The sequence below is a fragment of the Cyprinodon tularosa genome, unplaced genomic scaffold (assembly GCF_016077235.1).
Source record: "Cyprinodon tularosa strain WSP-4 unplaced genomic scaffold, ASM1607723v1 ctg363, whole genome shotgun sequence".
Taxonomy (NCBI): domain Eukaryota; kingdom Metazoa; phylum Chordata; class Actinopteri; order Cyprinodontiformes; family Cyprinodontidae; genus Cyprinodon; species Cyprinodon tularosa.
The window spans coordinates 737,958-761,832 of record NW_024039078.1 but is presented as its reverse complement, the minus strand read 5'-3'; the positions used below and the strand labels follow the sequence as shown (position 1 = coordinate 761,832).

General features: G+C 38.4%; 1 protein-coding gene across 2 annotated transcripts in view; it reads left to right on the top strand.

Annotated features, from left to right (window-relative positions):
- Positions 1–23,875, top strand: part of il1rapl2 (interleukin 1 receptor accessory protein-like 2) — a 690,042-nt gene that overhangs the window by 604,729 nt on the left and 61,438 nt on the right. For both annotated transcript variants that reach the window (XM_038295945.1, XM_038295944.1), the window contains exon 8: positions 17,267–17,399. In XM_038295945.1, the coding sequence (XP_038151873.1) occupies positions 17,267–17,399 (133 nt within the window). The remainder of the gene's footprint in view (positions 1–17,266; positions 17,400–23,875) is intronic.

The window sequence follows — 23,875 nt, the reverse complement described above, 5'->3', positions numbered from 1 at the left end:
GGTACCCAATAACAGGGAGGGGTTGATGGTGGAAGCCCCATCTGACCTTGTGTCATGGTTCCCCATTGATATAGCTGGAGTATACAAACGCTCCCTGTTGACTGATAAAGGCACTGCTAACATCCTGGAAGACTCACTGCAGAGGAAAGCCCGCACCCAGAGGTGAAGAGAATGACGTGATGTGATCATAAAACTCAATCTGAAAAAAAGAGAAATAAAGTCTAAAAGAGATATATAAAATGAAAAAAAAGCAAACTTACTCCTATAAATTATTTGCTTTTGATCAAGAAGTTTTTTTAAAGGTTTTATTTTTGCACATTTTTTTTTCAAATACATATCTACAAAACATGTTATGTCTGCAACAATAATGGAGCAAAATTCCCTCCCCACGACGCTGAGAATCACATCAATCACTGATCCACTAACTGCTGCTGGCACAATAGTGTCAGATGGGGAAAAGCCTCCTGCTTAGGAAAAGGCACATGCGTAATTGTGCTTTCATTGCACGGTTATGCAATTTTTTGTGTTTCTTTGTCTCACAAAGCACAGGCATAACTTTCTGAAGGACTGGCGGGGACGGTCCCCACCAATAATCTCAGCTTTTTTCCACTTTACACTCATTTACACTAAAGGTAACAGGGGTTGGGTGCAGTTAATTGTGTTTAGAGCGTTTTTCACTGAGTGTTTTTTTCCTCTCTTGCACTGCTCCCGTCTCCCGCATCTCGGTGGAATATCATCGGACCTGACGCTTTCAGACTTCTGATTTGCCGTCGCATTTCACTGATGCACAAAGTAGCTACGTGTTGGAGGAGAGACACACAGCAGCACTCAGTGAATATTAACCAGCAGCTACTTCAATGTTTAAGTAAAAGTTAGGAGACGGATTGGTTAAAAAAAATTACCACCGAAAACCCTGTTTGTTAGACAGATGGAGATTTTTCAGCTAAAAATGGCAACAGATGATAAGTTTATACAAGTTAGTATTATAATTCAAGAAGAGTAAATATAATTTAAATGTTTTGTTCTTCTTTACTAGTTGAAGCTTGGCTTCTCAGAGGACCATGACTCCCAGTTACAGGTTAAAATTAACACGTTTTCTTATTATCAGACTGCAGAGCTTCTACGTGTCTAGAAATTTTGTTTCTGGCATAATTTTAAATATTAGTGAAGAAGTTCATAAATCTTTTTAAACATAACAGAGAGAGAAATAGTGAGAGCTGCAGATTTAAGATGAAACAGATTTACTGAGTTATGCAACATTCATATAATATATCTCCAAGTTTACCAGAAGGTTTACAAGAAAAAAATATGCTATGCTATATTTAAAATGGAGCATAACCATATTTTTCTGGATGGATGGAATTGAATTTGTACTTCTAGGGATGCATGATATATCGATTTTGGCATCGGAATCGGCTGTTATTCGTTATTTTTTTATACATTAATGTTTTTGGGCCCTATGTTTTGGAGCTCATTGTTGGAAAATACCTAATGAAAGCGTTTGAGTCGAGTAACTCAGAGTTACACCCTTGCCACAAAGTCTTAATAAAATACACAAGTTCAACTTTGTTAAATTCTTCAGTATAAGGGGTATCATTTCTTCTAAAAGGAAATTAATGTAAAAGAAAAGTGTGAAAAGTAAAACAAAAAAAGGAGAAAACCCATCAAAATCCCATCCTGCATAGCTTTCAGAGGGAACGGGCAGTTTTCATGTATCACACAGCAATAGATAGAACAAATTAGCCCCTGCTTCCACATGTTGACATCTCATTGTCTTTATTCATCTGCCTGAGCGCTCATTTCTGTCACTTAATTTTATTTTGTCCATCTTTAATACAGCCACTCCAACACTGCTTTATCTGCAGAGGCGAGCAGGAGGGCAGTTTGAATGATGCATTAGCAAGCGGTGACAGTTAAATCACCTTCAGAAGGCTTTTTTTTTTTTTTTTTTTTATTCAGTGAGCTAATTGAAAATGATCCAATCTTTACTAAAACATATCGGCTCTCCTGACACCTTTTTATTTCCCTGTGAAAGCAACAATTCAATTCAGGGATTTTTATTTAAACATCAGGCTTGGTCTTAAATAGGCCAAGTTTTGATAGAGGAAATGAATTATAAAGGACAGATGATAAAAATGCCTGACCGTTGGAATCCTTCCCTACTGACAGCAAACTGCCTCTTTAGTGTTTCATCTAAATAATGTAAACAGCTTTAATTTTAAATATTTGTCACATTTCAGTACTGCAATTGAAATGATCGACAAAAACAGATACTGTTAAGATCACCTAATTAAATAAAAAAACTGCTTTTAAAAATTCTAGTTAGTTATCAAAGGGGTGAGACTGGTCCCATGTCAAACAGGATTATCTCTATTGTTAAATTAAAGATTAAATGCAATTAAGCATAGTTTTAAAAATAGAGTTAAATTCTTTAGCAACTCGGAGGGCAATTATTCAGAATGCATAAATTTCCACCGGTAAATTTTTTACCAGCAGGTGGAGCCATTGCGCGCAGCTTCAAGCTGACACAGAAAGTTCTAAACCCCACAGCTCTGGAACTGTTATAGCTGGAGGTCTGAAATTTTTTGCATTTGTGGTTGACATGATGTAGAGCAAATATATTACAATAAAACCTGCTTTTTCTCAAGAATATCTTTATTACTGCTGTTAAAAAAAACTATCATTTCAGAGAATAAAAAAACAAAACAAATTTGATTCATGTTTTAACTGATGCAGGTTGGTCTGTGTTCTAGTCATCCAATTTTAATTTATATATTAGAAAAAGAGTGTTAGCTTTCAAATAATGTATTGCACATGTAATTTGGGCGTACAGTTCCTGAGTTATTTGCTTTTCTGTTTGGGTATGCAAAATAGGAAAGGAATGCTCAAAAATGAGGTGGATGTTAAGAGGTTAAAGCAGATCTGCAAAGTCAAGTGGGTTAAAATACCTCAACAATGAAGTAAAACACACATTGCTATGGTATGATTGGCTTCACATGTTGCTGCTTAGTGTTGTTTTACCAAAGGGGGCAGCTTTTTGCAGCATTTATTCTAGGAGAAGAACAAAGGTTTCTCTAAGACGGAGGTCTTCAACAGGGGGTGCGCAACCCCTAATGGGCCCACGGAGGTACTGCGTGGGGGTCGTGTAAGTTTTGGTTGATTAGACTTTTTTTTATAATACCCCCTACAATTTTTTCCACTAATTGAAATGTCTTTAAATCCACATTAAGATGAATTCATCAAACTGTATTAAACAGATAAGTGGAGGCAGACGATGTCTTTCATCATCAATGCACACATTCAGTGACACACAGGAACTCTTTCAAGCTGGGCACCGTTTCATTCACAACACCTGTCCCATCAACCAGGAATCAGAATAATAATCCCAGGGAGAAATTTAATAATCCCACTTTAATAATCCCAGGGAGAAATTACTTTCGTTACATTACTCCATCTGTAATAGAGTGACTATAGGACCAGTTTGATGGAACACAATTTCATACAATATATATACTTAGAGGGTCCCCGCTCCATCTCGCCATCAGTTTGGGGGTCTTTGGCCTGGAAAATGTTGAAGACCCCTGGTCTAAGACATATCAGAAACACATGTGTCTGTAATGTCTGTCTGTAAAAACCTGGCTAATCGGTGCGGGACAAAGGAAAACAAGGTGCAAAAAGAGAAGACCACGGAGGTGTGGACAGCGAGTAATTGGAAAGGGAATAAATCCTGACACAAGGAAAAATGGCAGGAATACATGGAGAGATGAGAATCTATTTCAGTGAAACACAGAGAGAAGATATGGGGAAACCCTGAAGACTGACAAGTGAAACAGACTAATGATGTGAAGAACTGCAGCAAGAATTACAGAGGGACAAGCCAAGATGACTGTCTCTGTATTTTTATGAATTTACAATCATCCCATTTCACTTCTCTCAGTTTTCATTTGACTTGATATGTCATGAAGCAGCTCCCTCAGGTCTTTTTGGATCTTATCCAGGCAAGATTCAGATCACATGAAAATAAATTAACTCTGTTGTTGATATAGGAGGCTGGTTTGAATTTTATCCCTCAGTGGAATGGTTACATTTGTGTGATTGTTAACAGAAACTCTGCAGTAGCTGAGAAGAGTTTTTACCCTGAAACCAAACACCATTACATATAAAACTCCTCGCAAGTATCCTGGCCTGCATCAAACACTAAAGGTTAGCTTGTGTTTATTCAGCCTTTTTAGATATTATCAGGTGAAATTTAAACTAGAAACTATATTTTAAGATAACAGGTCAAAGAAAGCTTCTTCTGTGATGTTATTTAAGTTAGGGAAAAAAAATGATTCAACATTGTGGATGAAAAGTTTATTTAATTGGAATCAGTTAATTTCTATAGTGCTAATTCACAAAACATCATCTTGACTTTTACAAATGTTATATTTTCAAACTCTTTTTTTAGAGATTTTAAATTTTCCAATACCCCCCCCCTTTCAGTTTCCTTTAAGCCCAATAAAAATACTGTTGATAATGTTCATACAGTAGAAATGGCTCTTTGCTCCTCACTCCAGCTAAAAGAAATTAAGAGAATGTGATCTGTAAAACACAATTTAAGAATTCAATTGGTCAAACTCAATCTAAAAAAAGAGACATATTAAAATGTGCAAATATAAATATTGAAAAAAAGGTTGAAGATAAAAAAAAAGAAAAAAGTATGAGACAAAAGAAGAGTTTCTCTGAAAACCTTTGTTTTTATTTGGGTGTTTGATTTTGTCATGATTTTTACTTAAAGGTCTGACCCCAAGATGCAGAAGACCAAACAGAGAGACCAGGGAAAAGTTTAGACAGCTTTATTAAGGAAAAATGTGATGAAACCAGTGCTGCTCAGAGTAGAAGGGAAAGAGTCCAGTGTTGCTCTGGAACTGGAAGGTGAGGGTGAAGACACTGCGGTTAGTTCAGGCTCAGTGGGAAATTTGAATCTTGGTTTAGAGTTGGAGGAAAAGGTTGCAGACTCACTTCTCCAGGGAAAGGTGTCCTTTATGGAATTCAGACTGTGAGGATTGTACCAGAGATGGTCTTGTTTGGTGATGGGTGGACTGGGTTACTCAGACTGCGGTTGTTCCCGGGTGAATGGAGAAGCTGACTGCCACTTTGCCACATTTCCTGCAGTACTTGAACGGGCTGTTATGCTGAAGAAATCTTTGCTTGGTGTGAAGCTCAAACGACCTCTTGGGGAAAGTTGATCCAAACTTCCTGTCTGGAACCCCAGCTCAGTTAGAAGCTCAGTTGAACCTTCCAGAGAGAGAAGGACCGAACAAATCCAGTTTGCAGGTTGACTTCCTGCCGGGAGGCAAAGACAAAAAAACAAAGTTAAGAATCAGGTTGACAAAAACTCAGCTTGACTAGAGAATCCAAAACTGGCAAACCAAAACTCAGGTTAGACTCTGCTAAACTAAGCATGGCTAGAGTGCCCTGTATTGGCAAACACTCTGGCGTCGAGGTAGTGGCAGTCAGTAGCTTAAGAGCACTCCACAGGTAATGAGGCAATGAACTGCAGGTGTGCAGGGAGACCCAATGGGGACGGGGCAGCACCTGGTGGAGGAGGAAAGAAAACACAAAAACAGACCACACAAACTGGATTCCTGACAGATTTCTGGATAATTTTATGATTATTTTCAAATTTCTTTTTAAAAAAATGTAACATTTGAACAAAATTCAATCCATACAAGTTACCTTTTCGTATTCCTAATATTGATTTATAAAAGTATGACCTTGGAAGATGGAAGGATGAAGTCTACATTTTTTGTTTTATTTTACAACCGGAAAAAAAAACCCCGCTGTCAGCGTCTGATAACCTGTCGTCTCAACCTGGGCTGATGCTTATATTCTGCTGCCATCCTTTGTATCAGAGAAGCTTCCTAACTAGAGAAAAGTCTGTCAGGCTGAGAACAGGATAGAAAGAGAATGAAACTATTACATTTGACACATTTAACAGCTACCTGAATTTTGTTTGCAAACCCTCTTGTTATTGGATAAGAGTTGTTTCTATGTGATTCACACCATCTAGGTGTAATCACACCCAGCTGCAGTGTGAGGCAATGATAAACCTAATTGAGCAAATTCCCTTCAGCCATTGGTGCAAAGTCTTTATTTTAAAGCAGTGACAAAAACACCATCTTTTTTTTCCAACTGCATATGAACCCCCTGCTGCTGCTGCTGCTGCAGCAACACAGAAACAAAAAACACTACTTTGATGATGCCTATCTGCAGGACGCACACACAAACGCACTCACAGTCTGGATCTCACCAACTGAAACACACCCTCCATCCACACGAGCGCAAAACAAAGTTGATGATTTTAATCACCATAACATGCTGAGAACACAAACACACCCTCAGGGTGCTAATCAATTACTGTGACGCTCGCATCCACACACGTACTTACACACAAAAACACACTCGTGCAATCAAGCCAAACCAATTTCCTCCCCCCCAATGCTGTTTTTATAGCCATTTCTGAATTATGTGTGTGTGTTTAAAAGAGGAAGCTGCATTCCTCGGTCAGAGAGGAAATATATCCCACAAAAACAGAAGCCCACCGACACACACATCCGCTCAGAGCTCTGGCCATCAGCTCTTCTCTTAGTTAGAAATTAGCATTTTCAGATTGACACGCGTCAAAGTGTCCCTTCTCCTCTCCCCGCGCTCCATCAATCAAAGTTAAAGATTGTCACCAAACCTGAGCGCTCATCAGGAATCTCAGTATCAAGCCGCCAACCATCCGCACTTGACGTCTCTGAAACCTTTATAATGGCTGTGTCAGCATGAGCAGTGAGCGCACTCATTTATTCTCTACAGGAAATTCATGAAGGTTATTTTGTTTGAAAACAATTTGTGCATTCTAAGTGTGAATTTGAAGTTGTAGAGAGAGTTAATTTCTAAGTTTTGTATTTGTAGAATAAATTCTGTTCTACAAGTTGCACATTAAAACCTCTTACTTTCTCAGTTTTGCTCCAAATGATCCAGAACTATTGTTGCAAAACGATTTGTGGATTGTAACTTTGGTGTTTTGTAATTGTAGATTTTTTTTTATCTATCACAATTACAAAAAAGTTACACCTCTTCAAATTCTTCAGTACAAGTACACAAATTGTGTTGTGAGTTGCACATCAAAAATGTCTTCCATTCAGTTTTTCTACAGTTGATCTAAAACAAATGGTGCAAAACAAATTCGAACATGTGTATTAAAATCCTAAAATATATATATATATATATTAAAAAAAGATATATATATATTTTCCATTAACACGAATACAAATCAATAAATACAACTGCACAAATCTGCTGCTGTGAGTCACAAATTCAACCTTACAAGTTACTCATTCATTTTCACTTTTGACACAAGTGTCCTACCGGTAAAATGGTAAAATGTGGTTAGTACCCTCGATCAGACAGAAGGGGGCGCTGCCTGCTCGATCAGGCTGTGCCAACCGGAAATACATATATGGCCTACTATTATGGTTAATTTGTTTCAAAACTATTTGTGCATTGTAAGTTAGAATTTGAAGTTGTAGAGAGAGTTAATTTCTAAGTTTTGTATTTGTAGAATAAATTCTGTTCTACAAGTTGCACATTAAAAACCTCTTACATTCTCAGTTTTGCTCCAAATGATCCAGAACTATTGTTACAAAACTATTCGTGGATTGAACTTTGCTGTTTTGTAATAGTAGATTTTCTTTTTTTTAACTGTCACAATTGCAAAAAAAAGTTATACCTCTTCAAATTCTTGAGTACAAGTACACAAATTGTGTTGTGAGTTGCACACCAAAAATAGCTTCCTTTCAGCTTGGCTAGAGTACATCTAAAACAAATGGTGCAAAACAAATTCGAACACGTGTATTAAAATCCTAAAAAATATATATATATATTAAAAAAGATATATATATATATTTTCCATTAACACAAATACAAATCAATAAATACAACTGCACAAATCTGCTGCTGTGAGTCACAAATTCAACCTTACAAGTTACTCATTCATTTTCACTTTTGACACAAGAGTCCTACCGGTAAAATGGTAAAATGTGGTTAGTACCCTCGATCAGACAGCAGGGGGCACTGCCTGCTCGATCAGGCTGTGCCAACCGGAAATACATATATGGCCTACTATTATGGTTAATTTGTTTCAAAATTATTTGTGCATTGTAAGTGTGAATTTGAAGTTGTCGAGAGAGTTACATTCTAAGTTTTGTATTTGTAGATTTAAAAAGCTGAAGAGTTACAACAACACTTAATTTTCCTTTCGGAGAATTTTTATTTGAGTTGAATTCACAGTTCCATTTAAACATCAATAGACACTAGTAAGCAAGCTGTTCAGCCTTGACTCTTAAGCTACAAAGACATGTTGCTTTGATAAGAGGTAAACACTTATTTACCATCTTTTCAACAAGATGTTTTTCTTTATTTAGACGTTGGATTGTATTTATGGGTCTTTTAGAGAGTAGGAAAAAAGTTACCAGTCGTTCTTGCTCTGACAACTATTGGTTGTGGTTTATATCTAAAACACTGTTTTCCATGGAAATGCACTGTTTGGCAGCATCTAATGCCATAAAAGGCTTCGGCGGTTTGGTTCTTGACTGTGTAGATAGAGCTATCATTATGATAATACTGGGGTCTATCATACTTATCCGGTAATTGACTGCCTAACGAGGAGGCGTCCATTAGAATACTCATTAATACCTCATCATCATCCCTGATAGCTTTAATAACAGCATGGTGGGGGGATTTCAAGGTCTTACAGGATTGTGTGTACATTTGTGTGTGCAGAGGGACTAGTACGGATGTTGTGCGTGGAAGTTATGTTACCTTACTTAATTCAAAATATACTTTACTGCTCTCAAAGGGTAATAAAACATTGCTGTAACTCTTGTTATATTGTTCTCAAATAATATTTGTAGATGCTATCCCCCAAACCAAATTAACAACACATTCACTTTAATATGTCTATATCTCACTCCACATAGGTGACATGCAATAAAACTGATAAACAATCTGTCTTGCGGCCTCTGCAATCTGAAATCTCATATGATGAGGGCCTTCCGGTTGAGCAATGCTGGATTAATGTGGCCTTTCAAGTATATAAATCTTAAAGGGCCAGTCTTACTGTGTGTATGTCCCAGGAATATACTTCAATTCTATACCAAAATCAAGTATGTCACTTTCAATTGTTTAGAAAATACAGCCTACAGTATATTAAGTTGAAATTGGACTTCCCATAATAGCTGTTTTTTAAATATTACCCTCACTCCCATTTCAGCATGCCATCACATCAAGGGCAGTGTGTCCTCAAGTCCTATCCGAACAGTGCTGGCAGTAAGGAGTCTCTACAAGATGTTTTAGCTTGGTAAAATATCCCCCAGTCACGCGCTGGTCAAAATGAAGCTATTTCCTACAAAGGCATTGAGTGTACGTATAAGATAAAGTTTGAAGTTATGTTTAGCAATAAGACAATGAACATCCGCCATTTTTCAGCTTACCTGGGCAGATGAAAAAGGTGCTTGCGTACTTTGAGAGGTCCAGGCAGGGCCCAGTGTACTGGAGAGAACAGAAATTTGGAGTTGCTCCGTATTTGGTGTTGAATTATGGAGAGATCTTCTGTGCACTATTACTTTCGAAGGAGTTACTGAGAATCTGGAACTGTTCTGTAATTAATTTATCAGTGTATTTATCAATGTAAGCAGAGCGGAGGGAAGAAAAAAACGGAGGATTGTTCGGCAGATAAGCAGTCGTATAGTGTATTTGCTTTAGGTTGGAGGAGAGTTCCTGCCTAAATAATAGTTCAAATATAATGAGCGGAGAATGCAGCAGGAGATGGGTGGACGGATTGGTGTGGCTGCTGCTGTAATTAAATCGGGATCATGACCATACGAACATGGGGAGAGTAAATCTCTTTGCCCTTCTTATTTAGAGGAGTCAGCTGAGGTTGCTGAGGCATCTTTATTGGATGCCCCCTGGATGTCCTACCAGTCTTGGTTGGCCTGGCAGCACCTCGGGCTTCACCCAGCAGATCAGGAGTAGGTGTCTGGGGAGGAGTAAGTCAGGGATTCTCTGGAACACAAGTTTGTCTCTTCTTGTAGACGTCTGTCTACAGTAGAGTCTGTTGTCCAGGTGAACAACAATGTATTTATACTAGTGTTGCACCAACACCGATACCAGGATCAGGCGGGGCCCTGATCCAGCACTAAAATGGTGGTATAGTATCAGCGAGGACCAACAAATAGGGCACCGATACCATTTTGAGAGCCAAAAGTTTATTCAACTATTGTCACCCATTCCAAGTAGGCAATAAAAAGTTCTACTGGATTCACTTTGTATTACAGGTAGTCCTTTTCCTGCTTCACAAAGGCACAGGTACAGTTCTTCACATATACACACACACATCAATTTCAAGCAGATGGTATCGATACGGTATTGTTATTGGCCAATACTGCACAGCAGGTATCGGGTATGGGTATTGTGGCAAAAAAATGGCATCGGCGCAACGCTAATTTATACCTCAAGGTATTTATACCAATGAGGTATTTTTACTCCTCCACCCTCCATCCTCCACCACCTCCACTTCTTTTCCAAAGATGATAGTATTCAATAGAGTTAATTTTAGCAGCCATTTTTAAATTTAGTTTTAGTCTTAGTCCAGTTTCAGCATCGCTTATTAGTTTTTATCACATTTAGTCGACATCATCCCATTTTTATTTAGTCTAGTTTTAGTCGACTATAAGTCGAGCATTTTAGTCTTTATTTTAGTCCAAGAAAACATAATTTTATTAGTTTAGTTTTAGTCAACAAAAACCGTCAACATTTTAGTCTAGTTTTAGTCAGGACATAATTTTAACCTTTTACTTTTTTGTCAGCAGATAATATTTAACATTTCCTAAAATGATTTCACATTTCAACATTTTCTCTCATCTTTTTGATAAACCCCCCCCCCACTATTTTAAGGAACAAATGCAGACATGGAAGATGTTCTGACAATATTTGCATATTTATTTTGAACATTGTTAAGGTTTAAAGACACAAACACAAATGCTTGCATTAAAACAAATAAAATACACCTGACAAAGGAAACAAATAAATAAAATAAAGTGTTTTATGAACTTAACACAAGTGCTGGCTGTTTAAAGCTAGTTCACATAGAATAATAAAATAAATAGATAGAAATAAATAGATTTGAGATCAATGATGTGAAAAAAATAACTCCAACTGATACAACAAAAGTGCTTTCCTGCCAGCTAGTTCACATGGTTTATAAAGGTACAGTATTTATGTGAAACAAGGCATAGCTTGCTGGTCCTGAGAGTCAGCTTTGTATTTGGTGTGGGCAATTAAGGAAGCTTGTATAGCTGGCCTGTCATTGTTTCTGGGTGGTTGTTGGTGGTCGGTGTATCTTCAATCTGGAACAGAAATTAATACAATGTCAGGATAGATGCACAGCATAACAGGAATTCCAAGTGTATATAGGTCTGTTTTTTTCCTTAACAAAAACTAAGTCTCTGTAAAAACTACATTTGACAATTAATTTCAAACTCATACAAACAACCTAACTATCATTTTATGCAGGAATAAATTGCAGACATTTTTATGTGTGCATGCATTTTGGTTGTATTAATATTGATTAATATTGATGTTTGCATCCAAATCCCTGCAGTGGTTCCCCTAGCAATGGCTATTTTGTGTATGAAAATCTAGGTTAAAGTTGTTCTGAATTATGTGTGGCATATTATTTTAATTTTCTTATCCTGATACACACTGTCAAAGACCGATAGTTTCAGTTGGTTTTAGCATTTAGCATACATGTGTAGCGGAACTATAGTTCACTTGCTGCTCCTAGTTTACCTAAAACGTCTGTCTGCTTTAATCAAACTTGCAATGTAACTGAAACTATAGTTGCCCGGCCAGTATAACATACAGGTGCTGGTCATAAAATTAGAATATCATGAAAAAGTAGATTGATTTCAGTAATTCCATTTAAAAGTGAAACTTGTATATTATATTCATACATTACATACAAACTCATATATTTCAGATGTTTATTTTGTTTAATTTTGATGATTACAAATGACAACAAATGAAAATCTCAAATTCATCATATCAGAAAATTAGAATATTGTGAAAAGGTTCAAAATTGATGGCCCCTGGTGCCACACTCTAATCAGCTAATTAACTCAAACCACCTGCAAAAGCCTTTAAATGGTCTCTCAGTCTAGTTCTATAGGCTACACAATCATGGGGAAGACTGCTGACTTGACAGTTGTCCAAAAGACGACCATCGACACCTTGCACAAGGAGGGCAAGACACAAAAGGTCATCGCTAAAGAGGCTGGCTGTTCACAGAGCTCAGTGTCCAAGCACATTAATAGAGAGGCGAAGGGAAGGAAAAGATGTGGTCGAAAAAAGTGTACAAGCAAGAGAGATAACCGCACCCTGGAGAGGATTGTGAAACAAAACCCCTTCAAAAATGTGGGGGAGATTCACAAAGAGTGGACTGCAGCTGGAGTGAGTGCTTCAAGAACCACCACACACAGACGTATGAAAGACATGGGTTTCTGCTGTCGCATTCCTTGTGTCAAGCCACTCTTGAACCACAGACAGCGTCAGAAGCGTCTTGCCTGGGCTAAAGAGAAACAGGACTGGACTGCTGGTGAGTGGTCCAAAGTCATGTTCTCTGATGAAAGTAAATTTTGCATTTCCTTTGGAAATCAAGGTCCCAGAGTCTGGAGGAAAAGAAGAGAGGCACTTCATCCACGTTGCTTGAAGTCCAGTGTAAAGTTTCCACAGTCAGTGATGGTTTGGGGTGCCATGTCATCTGCTGGTGTTGGTCCATTGTGTTTTCTGAGGTCCAGGGTCAACGCAGCCACATACCAGGAAGTTTTAGAGCACTTCATGCTTCCTGCAGCTGACCAACTTTTTCGAGATGCAGATTTCATTTTCCAACAGGACTTGGCACCTGCACACAGTGCCAAAGCTACCAGTACCTGGTTGAAGGACCATGGTATCCCTGTTCTTAATTGGCCAGCAAACTCTCCTGACCTTAACCCCATAGAAAATCTATGGGGTATTGTGAAGAAGAAGATGCAATACACCAGACCCAACAATTCAGAAGAGCTAAAAGCCACTATTAGAGCAACCTGGGCTATCATAACACCTGAGCAGTGCCACAGACTGATCGACTCCATGCCACGCCGCATTGCTGCAGTAATACAGGCCAAAGGAGGCCCAACTAAATACTGAGTGCTGTACATGCTCATACTTTTCATGTTCATACTTTTCAGTTGGCCAACATTTCTATAAATCCTTTGTTTTTATTGGTCTTCAGTAATATTCTAATTTTCTCATATGATGAATTTGAGATTTTCATTTGTTGTCATTTGTAATCATCAAAATTAAACAAAGTAAACATCTGAAATATATGAGTTTGTATGTAATGTATGAATATAATATACAAGTTTCACTTTTTAAATGGAACTACTGAAATCAATCTACTTTTTCATGATATTCTAATTTTATGACCAGCACCTGTATCTAAGTTCTATCAAATAGTGGCTACGGTCGCTACGTGCTAACAAGCTAACGTAACGTAGCCAGCCTGGATACTAAATGCTATGAAAGTTAGCCAACATCAGTTAGTTTATCATTAGGACATTATAGCTGTTGATTAATGTTACATTATAAACAGCCACCACCAATCTTTCTGTTAACTTACCGTAATGTCTTTGTGTTGAACTGCGACGTGTCTCTTCAGGTTTGTTGTGTTTTTTCCAGCTACCATGTGGCCACATTCCTTCCCTTCGACTAAAATCAAGCATTTGGTTTTGTTCTCCACTTCAATGAAGTGAAAATGTGTCCATATATCACGTCTCCTCTTTCTCCTGAGCCCCAGAGTAGGCTACTCTGTGCCGCCCGCTCCAGGTTTGAAAGTGGGTGTGTGGGAGCTGACAAGGAGGAGGCGGAGCAGGAGATAGGATTTGAAAAAACCATAAAATTATAATATGTAATTTTCGTCTCGTCTTTGTTCGTGAACTAAAATGTCCATAGATTTTAGTCCAGTCTTTATTTACCAAACTGCATTTTCGTCTCGTCTTTATTAGTCAACGAAAAATATTTCTGATTTACTCCCAGTTATTGTTTATTAGTGGGGATTTTCGTCTCGTCTCGTCTAGTTTTCGTTGGGTGAAAAATGTGCGTTGACGAAAATATTTTCGTTTAGTTTTCGTAAACGAAATTAACACTAGTATTCAACTTGTTTTCCTTTTTTCTGAAATCAACAATCACCTGTCTTGTTTTTTCTTTCACATTCGGCATCAGTTACTCTTTTCACACTATGCAGCAAAGAGTTTCACCAGCTCTGTGTTTTCAGCTTCTTGTCCGTCTCTGTTAAACCCCAGCACTCCAGAGTAATTTGTGCTGATTACAGTGCTGTCTTTTGCTGGACGTCTGAGGTGTACAGAGTTAAAGGGAATATGAGAGTACAGTCCTCTTTTGGGCTCCTGTGCTGCTGACTTACACACTTAACCCTTTAGTCTCACAAACTATCTTCTGTTTGTCAGGTAGTCCTTGATCCAGATGATTGTTTCCAGCTCCACCTGAGCCTTCTGGAGTTTCTTACACAGTAAATCAGGCTGGATAGTGTTCAACGCAGTGAAAAATCAAAGAATTTGATCCTGGCCGTGTTGCCTGCAAGTTCATATTGTTGACATGATGTTTTATCACTTTCTGATGTTTCTTTAGGAACTCTAGATGTAACATATGTGTTATGGAAAACCCTGTGCATCCTGTTCATCTTTTGAACAATAATCGAATGTCCTCAGTTAGTGGCTTCTCCATTTATGTGGCTGATAGTACCCTTAACTTAATATATTGTTGCCCAACCTTTTTAGGCAATCACTGCAATCAAATTAATTCTGTAACTGTCAATGATAATGTCAATGTCTGCACCTCTCAGTAGGTTTTTTGGTCCATGATCAAACCTCCCAGGTGTTTCAGTGTTGAAGGTTATCTTTCCAGATGGCATTTTTCAGCTCATTCCTGAGATGCTCAATAGGTCAGGGCTCATAGATGGCCACCTTACTGTTGAGCTTTCCAATCTGTTTCCTTTGCTTCCTCTTGTCTAATCCATGTTGAGTGTAGTACACAAAAAAGCCCTATATAAAGGCCCACTGACTGATTAAGATGCTTTAGACACCAGTGGGCTAATTGGTGGTCTTTTTTTTATTCAACATGTCCCTTAGGTCAGATTATTGTCAGTCTTTTATAGGGGTACCTTCGATTTTTTTTCCAGACCTGTTTCATGAGTTTATTTTTTTTAAATCATTCTGTTGAAACATGTTTGATGTTTGACTTTCACTTTTTCCAAGAATTTTTATTAATTACTTTTGTCAGAATCTAGTTACATCTGTCTCCGTTGTGGGTTTTTCTTTCACTGAATAAGGAAAACCAACTATTTTGTCCACATGTATAACTGTAGATTTGTGATTTGTACTCATAAATAACATTGGTTGTACAAAAACCTTTTGCTTTGAAAGCAGTTTGTAATATGTTAATTCAAAATTACTTTACTTTACTTCACGTTACTTCAACACAACTCAACCACTTCCCTCCAAAACTCTTGGATCATTTTAAAGGTGATTCCTTGCTCTGTGGGCTATAAAATGCTGGAAAAAGCACTTTTGGACATTGAATATAAACCCAGAGATATGGGTAGGGTTTTTTATTGGGTGGGATTTATTTCTCCTTAAACATTTTGTTCTCCTGTTTTCTATAGGTTTACATATGTTGCTGTTAACATTAGCTGATGAGTGAGGTGGATAATCTTGTTTTTGGCAAAAGCACAACCCATGTGTACCAACAGACAATTCTGTGTGACCAGGGGATCGGATTATAAAAAGAAAATGAGTTTCTCTCATCGCATTGATTTTGATTGGGTACTGAACATAAAGTCATATATGTCTCTTAGTACGCACCATAATATAAGCATGGCACATTTGGTTAGTTAAAAATTTTGACCTGACTCATTTACAATTGTATGACACCATTTATAAACTCAAATCATCCATTTTCCATCACGCTTATCCCTGCTGGGGTCGCAAACGGTCTCCAGCTGTCTATGAGGGAGAAGCGGGGTAAACTCTGGACAGGTCGTCAGTCAATCATAGGGCAACACAGAGACAAACATTCACTCACACACTCACATCTAATGAGAATTTAGGGAAGCCAATTAACTTCACAGTCATGTTTTTGGACTAGGGGAGGAAGCTGGAGTACCTTGAGAGAACCCTTGCATGCTCAGGGAGAACATGCAAACTTGATGCAGAAAGACCCCAGGCCAGGAATCGAACCCGGAACCTTCTTGTAACAAGGCAGCAGTGCTACCCAGGCCAAACTTAATTCATTCAATTATAATCATGTTAGATTACACATGCTGTACTCACCATTTTCATATCATATATTATCTACATAACCCTATTATGTTGTCTAAGTTTCTATGGGTCTAAGTTTTAAGTCAAGATATGCTTCAATAGATCCATCAGATGCAAGTCATTTCGGTCTTCAGGCATAGTATCTAAATTTCCCAAGAAACACCAGGGTCAAAGTAACTAAGGATGCCTAAGTAGATCCAACAAATGCTATATTTTTCAGTAAAGCATATTGGGGGTGACTAGTTGAAAGCTGGATACCTATAGTAGCAGCCATTCAAAATGGCCCTTCCCGATCGAATGCCAGCTAAATGGCAGCCCACTTCCAGCCACTATAGTGACCCCCTCCTTCTCCTGGGTGTGTATATTTTTTCACTCTGATTCCACCCTTTCACTGAATTATAGGGTCTGACCAGAAGATGGCGATTCTCTTCAGATCTTAATGTCCACAAATCATAACAGAAAGAATATTTTAGTACAAAGATTGATGTTTAAAAAGGACCAGCCTATCGTTTACAGTGGGGAAATTTTGAATGGCTACTACTGTACCTTATTCACATTCGTAGTAACTCAGCTTAGTAAGAAAGTTGAATTATACTTTCTCTTGGAAAGGGACATGCAGTCCTTTAACTCTTATTTTTTGCCATATATAAAGATTTCAGAAAGAATTCTCACCATTGTGGAGTTTCTGCAAAAATGACACTCGGTCCTTCATTCATCTAAGGTCACGGCTCAGGCGGACATTTCAGATGAGAAACTAATTTAAATATTTTCAGTGGTGGTTGCTGACAGTTTTGTGTTGTATGTTGCAGGTATGCCCCTCAGTCTGGACTGCAAGGCCTTTTTTGGCTACAGCGGGGAAAACAAGAAGCCCATCATCAACTGGATGAAAGGAGAAAAGTATGTGGAAGAGCTACCAGGACACATCAAGGAGAGCGAAGTCCTGTAAGTACAGCAGCGTTCATAAGAATAAGGTGTCACCATATCAAGATGTCAAATCATTATTCAAATTATGAACAGAGAGAAACACTCTGGTTTACAGGTGTCTGTTCTTAATAAATGACTTGACTGCTCACAATGTCAGGAACTAATTTCTTGTGATTTATGACAATGACAGGATTCTTCTCAACTCGACTGAAAAATTATGAATCCCAATAATAAAGTTTAATTGAATTCATTTTCTCCCCTGTTGGGACCAATTACATTGGACTCTACTGGGGAAAGGCTGGTTGTCTGCAGGGCATCAAACATCATTAGAACAACCTGCTCGATCACTATGGCAACCGCTGGTACAATGTCACACTCTCTCTCTTACATACACACACACCCCACACACACACTCACAGTGAGCCTAAGAAAAGAGGCCTTGGCCGCCTGACTTTTTGTTGTGCAAAAAAGCTGAAATTGCTTCTTTTTGAGTTTCACGTAAAGAGGTAAATTACTGAAAAAAAACAACAAATTGAGATCCAACCTTTGATTTTTTCACACTGTGATCAACTAAGCCTGCGTCACTCTTTGTGGAGTACTTTTTTATAAACAATTTGTATTTTTTTATCAAAAAGTAGATATTTAGAGTCTTTCTCTTTCCTCCTTTCATTGGAACCTACTCCACTGCTCTTGATTTATTCACTGGATTGCTGATTGCCCGTTGATAGTACGGGATTGAAGTGAAACCACACAATGTCAATGGCTAATTTAGTCAATATTTAATCTATAATTCTATAGGATACACTGGTATATATATTGATTTTCTTGATTACTACATCCACTGACTGTGGAATTGCCTGTGGAATGTCTTCCCACAGCCGGCACACTGCTTGTTTTTGCAGCCAAATGCTACACATGTAGTCATTTTTACTACGTGTGTCCTTGGGAGTGGGGAGTACCAACATGGCGGATGGTGGCTTCACTTTTTTAGGCAATCAGCAATCCAGTCAATAACTAGAGATGAGTGGTCTACTGATTTATGGGTTTAAGAATTTCAAAATGAGTTAAGTTATACAAAATGACCAATGGAATACATGGGATGAACCAGCCCATTTCTCCTCGTGCACGCTCTGTAAAAGTTGCTGATCTCATAGCTCAAACAAGTTTACTGTGTCTGAACGTCCGCCCTAACCCCTACATTTCTCAATCACTATATAGAGTGGGCACTATATAGTGGACTTTATAGTGGAATCAGTTAACTGACCGTTCAGACCGATCACTGCTTTTTGCTCCCAGTTGGTCACGTAACTCCTCCTCCATGCGTTCCTTGCTCCATCTTTGTTATTAGTCGCTACTGTCTTGTAGCAGCAGCCTATGGCGACAGCAGGCCTCTGTGACAGCAAATCCCATAATGCTTTGCCAGGAGAGCTCTCCTGGCAAAGCATTCTGGGATATATCTGCCTCTTCTGATATATCTGCCTCTTTTGAGGCCTTTCTTTACTTCTCATACACTTCGTAGACACTTTTTCTCTTTTTCACCCAGAGCCTAAAAGGGGTGGGCATTTATCATTTTCATTTAATATACTGATAGGAACTTTGATTTTCATCTGATAGATTAATTGGAATTAATGAAATTTAAAAAATCTCCCCAATATGAGTGAATTGTCAAAAGTTTTATTTTTACATTTTTTTCTTTATTGATTTCTTATTTCATTGGGGGATTCAAAAAATAGAAAGAATTTGATGAATTGCAGTTACTGTGGGGGTTTGATAGCCAAGGTTAGGGTCCAAATCCCACCTCCTATTGTACGAGGTGACGTGAAGGAGCTTATTTTAAAGGGGAATATTTTTTTTATTATTTGTGATTGTGGGGCTATTATTGGTGTTGCAGGCGATCACTGCCATGAAGTATCTATCCGAGTAACGTCTGCAAATAAGTAATGACGACTCTACTTTATCGTCAATTTTGTTAACAATATCACAATAGTATTACAAAATATTGTGATACTATTCAGATATTTTAGTGTCCTAACCCCGTTAGGGTTTCATCTTTGAAGTTTCCTAATAAGGAGCATTAAATATTAGTGGCAAAAACATAAATATACGCAATAATTGGCTGAGTTGATGGTGATCAAATTAAATTCAGTTTATTTCTATAGCGCCAATTCACAACACATGTCATCTCAAGGCACTTTACAGTTCACCAGATCATAGTCAAAAATTCAAAGCTTTCTATATAAGGAAAACCAGCTGATTGCATCGATTCATTGACTGGAAGGCAATCCCTCACACTAAGCATGCTTGTAGCGACAGTGGAGAGGAAAAACACCCTTTTAACAGGAAGAAACCTCTAGAACCAGGCTCAGTGTGAGCGGCCATCTGCTAAGGCCGACTCTACAAAGAATGCTCTATCAAAAGGCTCCTCCTGGTGGCTGCTTCGCTGGGCCTGGCCCCCCGAGGGTCGGTTGGTGCCCCCGCTGTGGGGTTCACACAACGTACACATTTTTTAGTAACTAGAGCACATCAATACCAATAACACATTTAAGCACATGGTTATTTTTTAAATAGAATCATTGAGGGTGTTTTTTTCCTCTTATTTCCGCCTCTTTATCTTTTTTTTCCCCATCCATCATAGACAACACCTTCCATCCTCCGCACCAGTCTGTAGAGGAGCTGAGCAGCTCCTTCAATGAAAGACTTTAACACCCTGTTTGTAAAAAGGAGCGCTACCACAGGTCATTCATTCCTGCTGCAACCAGACTCTACAATGCAACACTGCAACCACATTAACTTGTGCAGTTTATAATGTGCAATTACTATTTAATACCCTGTGCAATAATATTTTTCTCTATATTTGACCCCTAGTGCAACAACTATATTTACAAACATAAATACCCATCTATATAAATACCTTTGTAAACATCCTGTGCATTAACCCTGTATAATGATCCTACTATAAAAAAAAAATTGAAATTTAAAAAGCTGCCATATGTGGATGCACTGTATATAATGTTTATAACCCATGCACCTTTTTCTTCCTTTTGCACATTCTTCTCCTTTGAATATTTGAGCTAATGTAACAAGTACATTTCTCCACTGTGAGATCAGTAAGGTCAATCGATCAATAAATCAATCTTAGAAGTCCAGTACACTGCAAAAAAATTGAAATCTAAATAAGTATTTTTTTCTTAAAATAAGTGCATTTTTTCTTAAATTGAGGACAGGAGTAAGACACTTTGCCAATGGAACAAGACAATTTACATTTAACATAACAAAAATTGCATTGTCTTATTTCAAGTGCATATTAACTAATTATCTTGTCTTAGTAAAAATAATCATTCCATTGAGAAATCATCTTATTTACCTACTCAAATTAACGGTAAATACACTTAATTTAAAATTTGTTACTTATTTCTAGATAGTTTTTGCAGTGTAGAAATTAATTTAGAAAGAAAGAGACAGATATTCTTATGGCAAAGGAACCCAAGAGCTCAGTAGTTAAAATCTAAAAAGGTTGCCCAAAGACTCTTTTTGGCTCCTTCTATTTGATTCTCTTAAACCATTGGGAATGAATAGCTTCTTCCCACAGCAGTGCTTCACTCATTCAAAGTTTAACTATCTTCCTGCCTGCCAGTTGATTCTCTGAAGCTTACGCTAAGATGGGGTGCAGCAAGAATGAGTTATGAAGAAACCTCATCAAATTGAGTTGACTTCATAACTTCATGCAGCTTCTCTGCCTGTCAATACTGTTGCATCACAAGAGCTGCAGAGTCAGACCTCAAAATATTTCAATGATGCATGAAGGAAAGAAATAGTTGCCAAATCAGCAGGTAGCCCCTCAGGTATGTTGGATCAGCATTTACAGTAACATTAAAGGCAGAAAAACAATGTTTTAGAACAGCTTAGGATTCATTTTCTGTCAAATGGTGTATATACTCTCATAAGACAATAACTTCTATCAATTAAGAACTTATGGAAGCTTTAGATTATCATTGAAAGCTTCAGAAAGAAGACAAAAGGAGATTATTTTGTAGTTGTTTAGATCTAGTGTGCATTTTCTGTAATCCCCACAGGTGGAGTAAAGAAGTGAAACAAAATTGGGGTCATGATGGATGGCTTCTTTTTTTTTTTTTTCATATGAGCTTGCTTAAGTTAAGTCCATCCATCCATCCATCCATCCATCTTCTTCCTCTTATCTGGGGTTGGGTCGCTGGGGCAGCAGCTTCGGTAGGGAGGCCCAGACCTTCTTCTCCCCAGCCACTTGGGCCAGCTCCACCAGGGGAATCCCAAGGAGCTCCCAGGCCAGTTGAGAAACATAGTCCCTCCAGCGTGTCCTGGGTCTCCCCCTGGGTCTCCACCCGGTGGGACGTGCCTGGAACACCTCACCAGGGAGACGTCCAGGAGGCATCCTAATCAGATGCCTTAGCCTCCTCAACTGGCTCCTCTTGAGGAGTAGCAGCTCTATTCTGAGTCCTCCCTGGATGACTGAGCTCCTCATCCTATCTCTAAGCGAGATCCCAGACACACTATGGAGAAAACTAATTTCAGCCGCTTGTATCCGGGATCTCGTTCTTTCAGGCATGACCCAAAGCTAATGACAATAAATGAGAGTAGGAACGTAGATCGACCGGTAAATCGAGAACTTTGCTTTTTGGCTCAGCTCTCTCTTCACCACAACAGACCGGTACAGCGCACGCTTCACAGCAGACGCTTCACCAATCAGCCTATCGATCTCCCACTCCATCTTCCCCTCATTCGTGAACAAGACCCCAAGATACTTAAACTCCTCCACTAGGAGGAGCTAGCTCTCACCCCTGGCTGCTTTCATGTACTTTGCTGAATTGACGTGCACTTGTAGGTCGTTGGCACCTTTATTTGCCACAGACACATAAGTGCCTGCCTTACATGTCAAATACTCCACCTCATGCGTCTCATGACCCTGGCGAAAACATAGGAATTTTTTCTTTAACTCATAAACATACACTTTCATTTAGGAATTGTCGTAAAACTGGCGGACACACGTGCTATTGCCTGTCACACTCAGGGGTAGACTAACAGCAAGCAAACTCTTTACTTTTCCCACACACACATAATGCAAAGTGATTGGATTTGGGGAAAAGGGCGTGACTAATTTGCTATACAGAGAAACCTAGAATGGAGTAGTGGAACGGAGTGGCAATCTAATCACAATGCACTGTAGGCTATCAAATGTGTTTGAGGCAGTCGACCAAAATCCTGGACGATTTTTAAATTCCCCCCACACATTTTTTTAGGTCTGAAAAGTAGGAAATGTCCGGGAAAAAGAGGACATCTGGTCACTCTAGCTTAAATGTATCTACAGTTTGCTCTGATGGAGCCAACAGAACATTGAAAGATTCCTGGATAGGTTTCGAAACATCTTCAAACACTGAGAAAAACTCTGGTTGCCTTCCAGTGGAAGCCTGACATGACCCGATTACTGAGAGAGTTAAACAATTTACAGAAGGTTCAGGCTATTATGAGCAGCATCAGCAATTGTTTTTAATTAATGACATTAAACAGCTGAGGCGTCTTTATGGAGTAATGCATTAATCCATGTTTGACATGTTGGGTCTAAGTCAAACCATTAGTTTCTCTAACATTCCCCATGCTTTCGCAGTTTGTGAGACTAACTAATTAGTCAGTCTCAAAAGAGTTTTTCTCTCCACCTTTTTCTTCCCATCTTGTAAATAATTCAAATATTTCGGATCAAAATATGCTAAAAGCACAGTAAACATAGGACCTATGAGCAGTATCATCAGTTTCTCAGCTGCCGTTGCCGGGCCACGGTTGAGCCGTCCTTCTACTTTACATTTCTGCAACTCAGCATTCATAGCTCCAAGGTTCCTTCATGGGCAATGAATTCTTAATATATGTTTTTCCCTGCATCCCTCATTGAATGTTTTTTCTTTTCTAAAGAGAGCTTTATACTGTTATATTTTTATGTATGTTTCTTATTTCGTTTTTTCCTCCCACTCATATGTTGTTAGGTTTTTTTTTTCTTTTTTAGGTTTTTAAAATGTCACATAAACTTTGTTATGGTATCAATAAATCCTTTTCTGTTCCAGAGGGGTTTTTTGACAAATTTGTAAATACCATTTTACTAGAAAAGTACTTTTAAAGGTTGTACTATCATGGTCTTGGTTCTGCTGTTCTTTTCTTTGCTCCTTGTTTTCTAGATTTATTAGCCTAATTCCAGTTTTGTTGTATTTCTAGATTTATATTAGTTCTCAAGTTTTTCTGTTGTCCTCTTTTGCCCTCTTGTGTGTGTATGTTCCTTTCCCCTTGGCTCCCTCTTTGTCTCCTATCACACCTGTTCCTTGTCTGCTCGTTAGCCCTCCCTTTGTCTCTGTCTCCTATATATGTTCTCCCTCTGCTCTCACTCTTTGTTGGTTCCTTGTCTTTGCTGTCCTCCCGTGCTGTTGTCCACGTTCCTCGTCTCTCCCTGGTTCCTCGTGTTTGGTTTCCCCCAGATG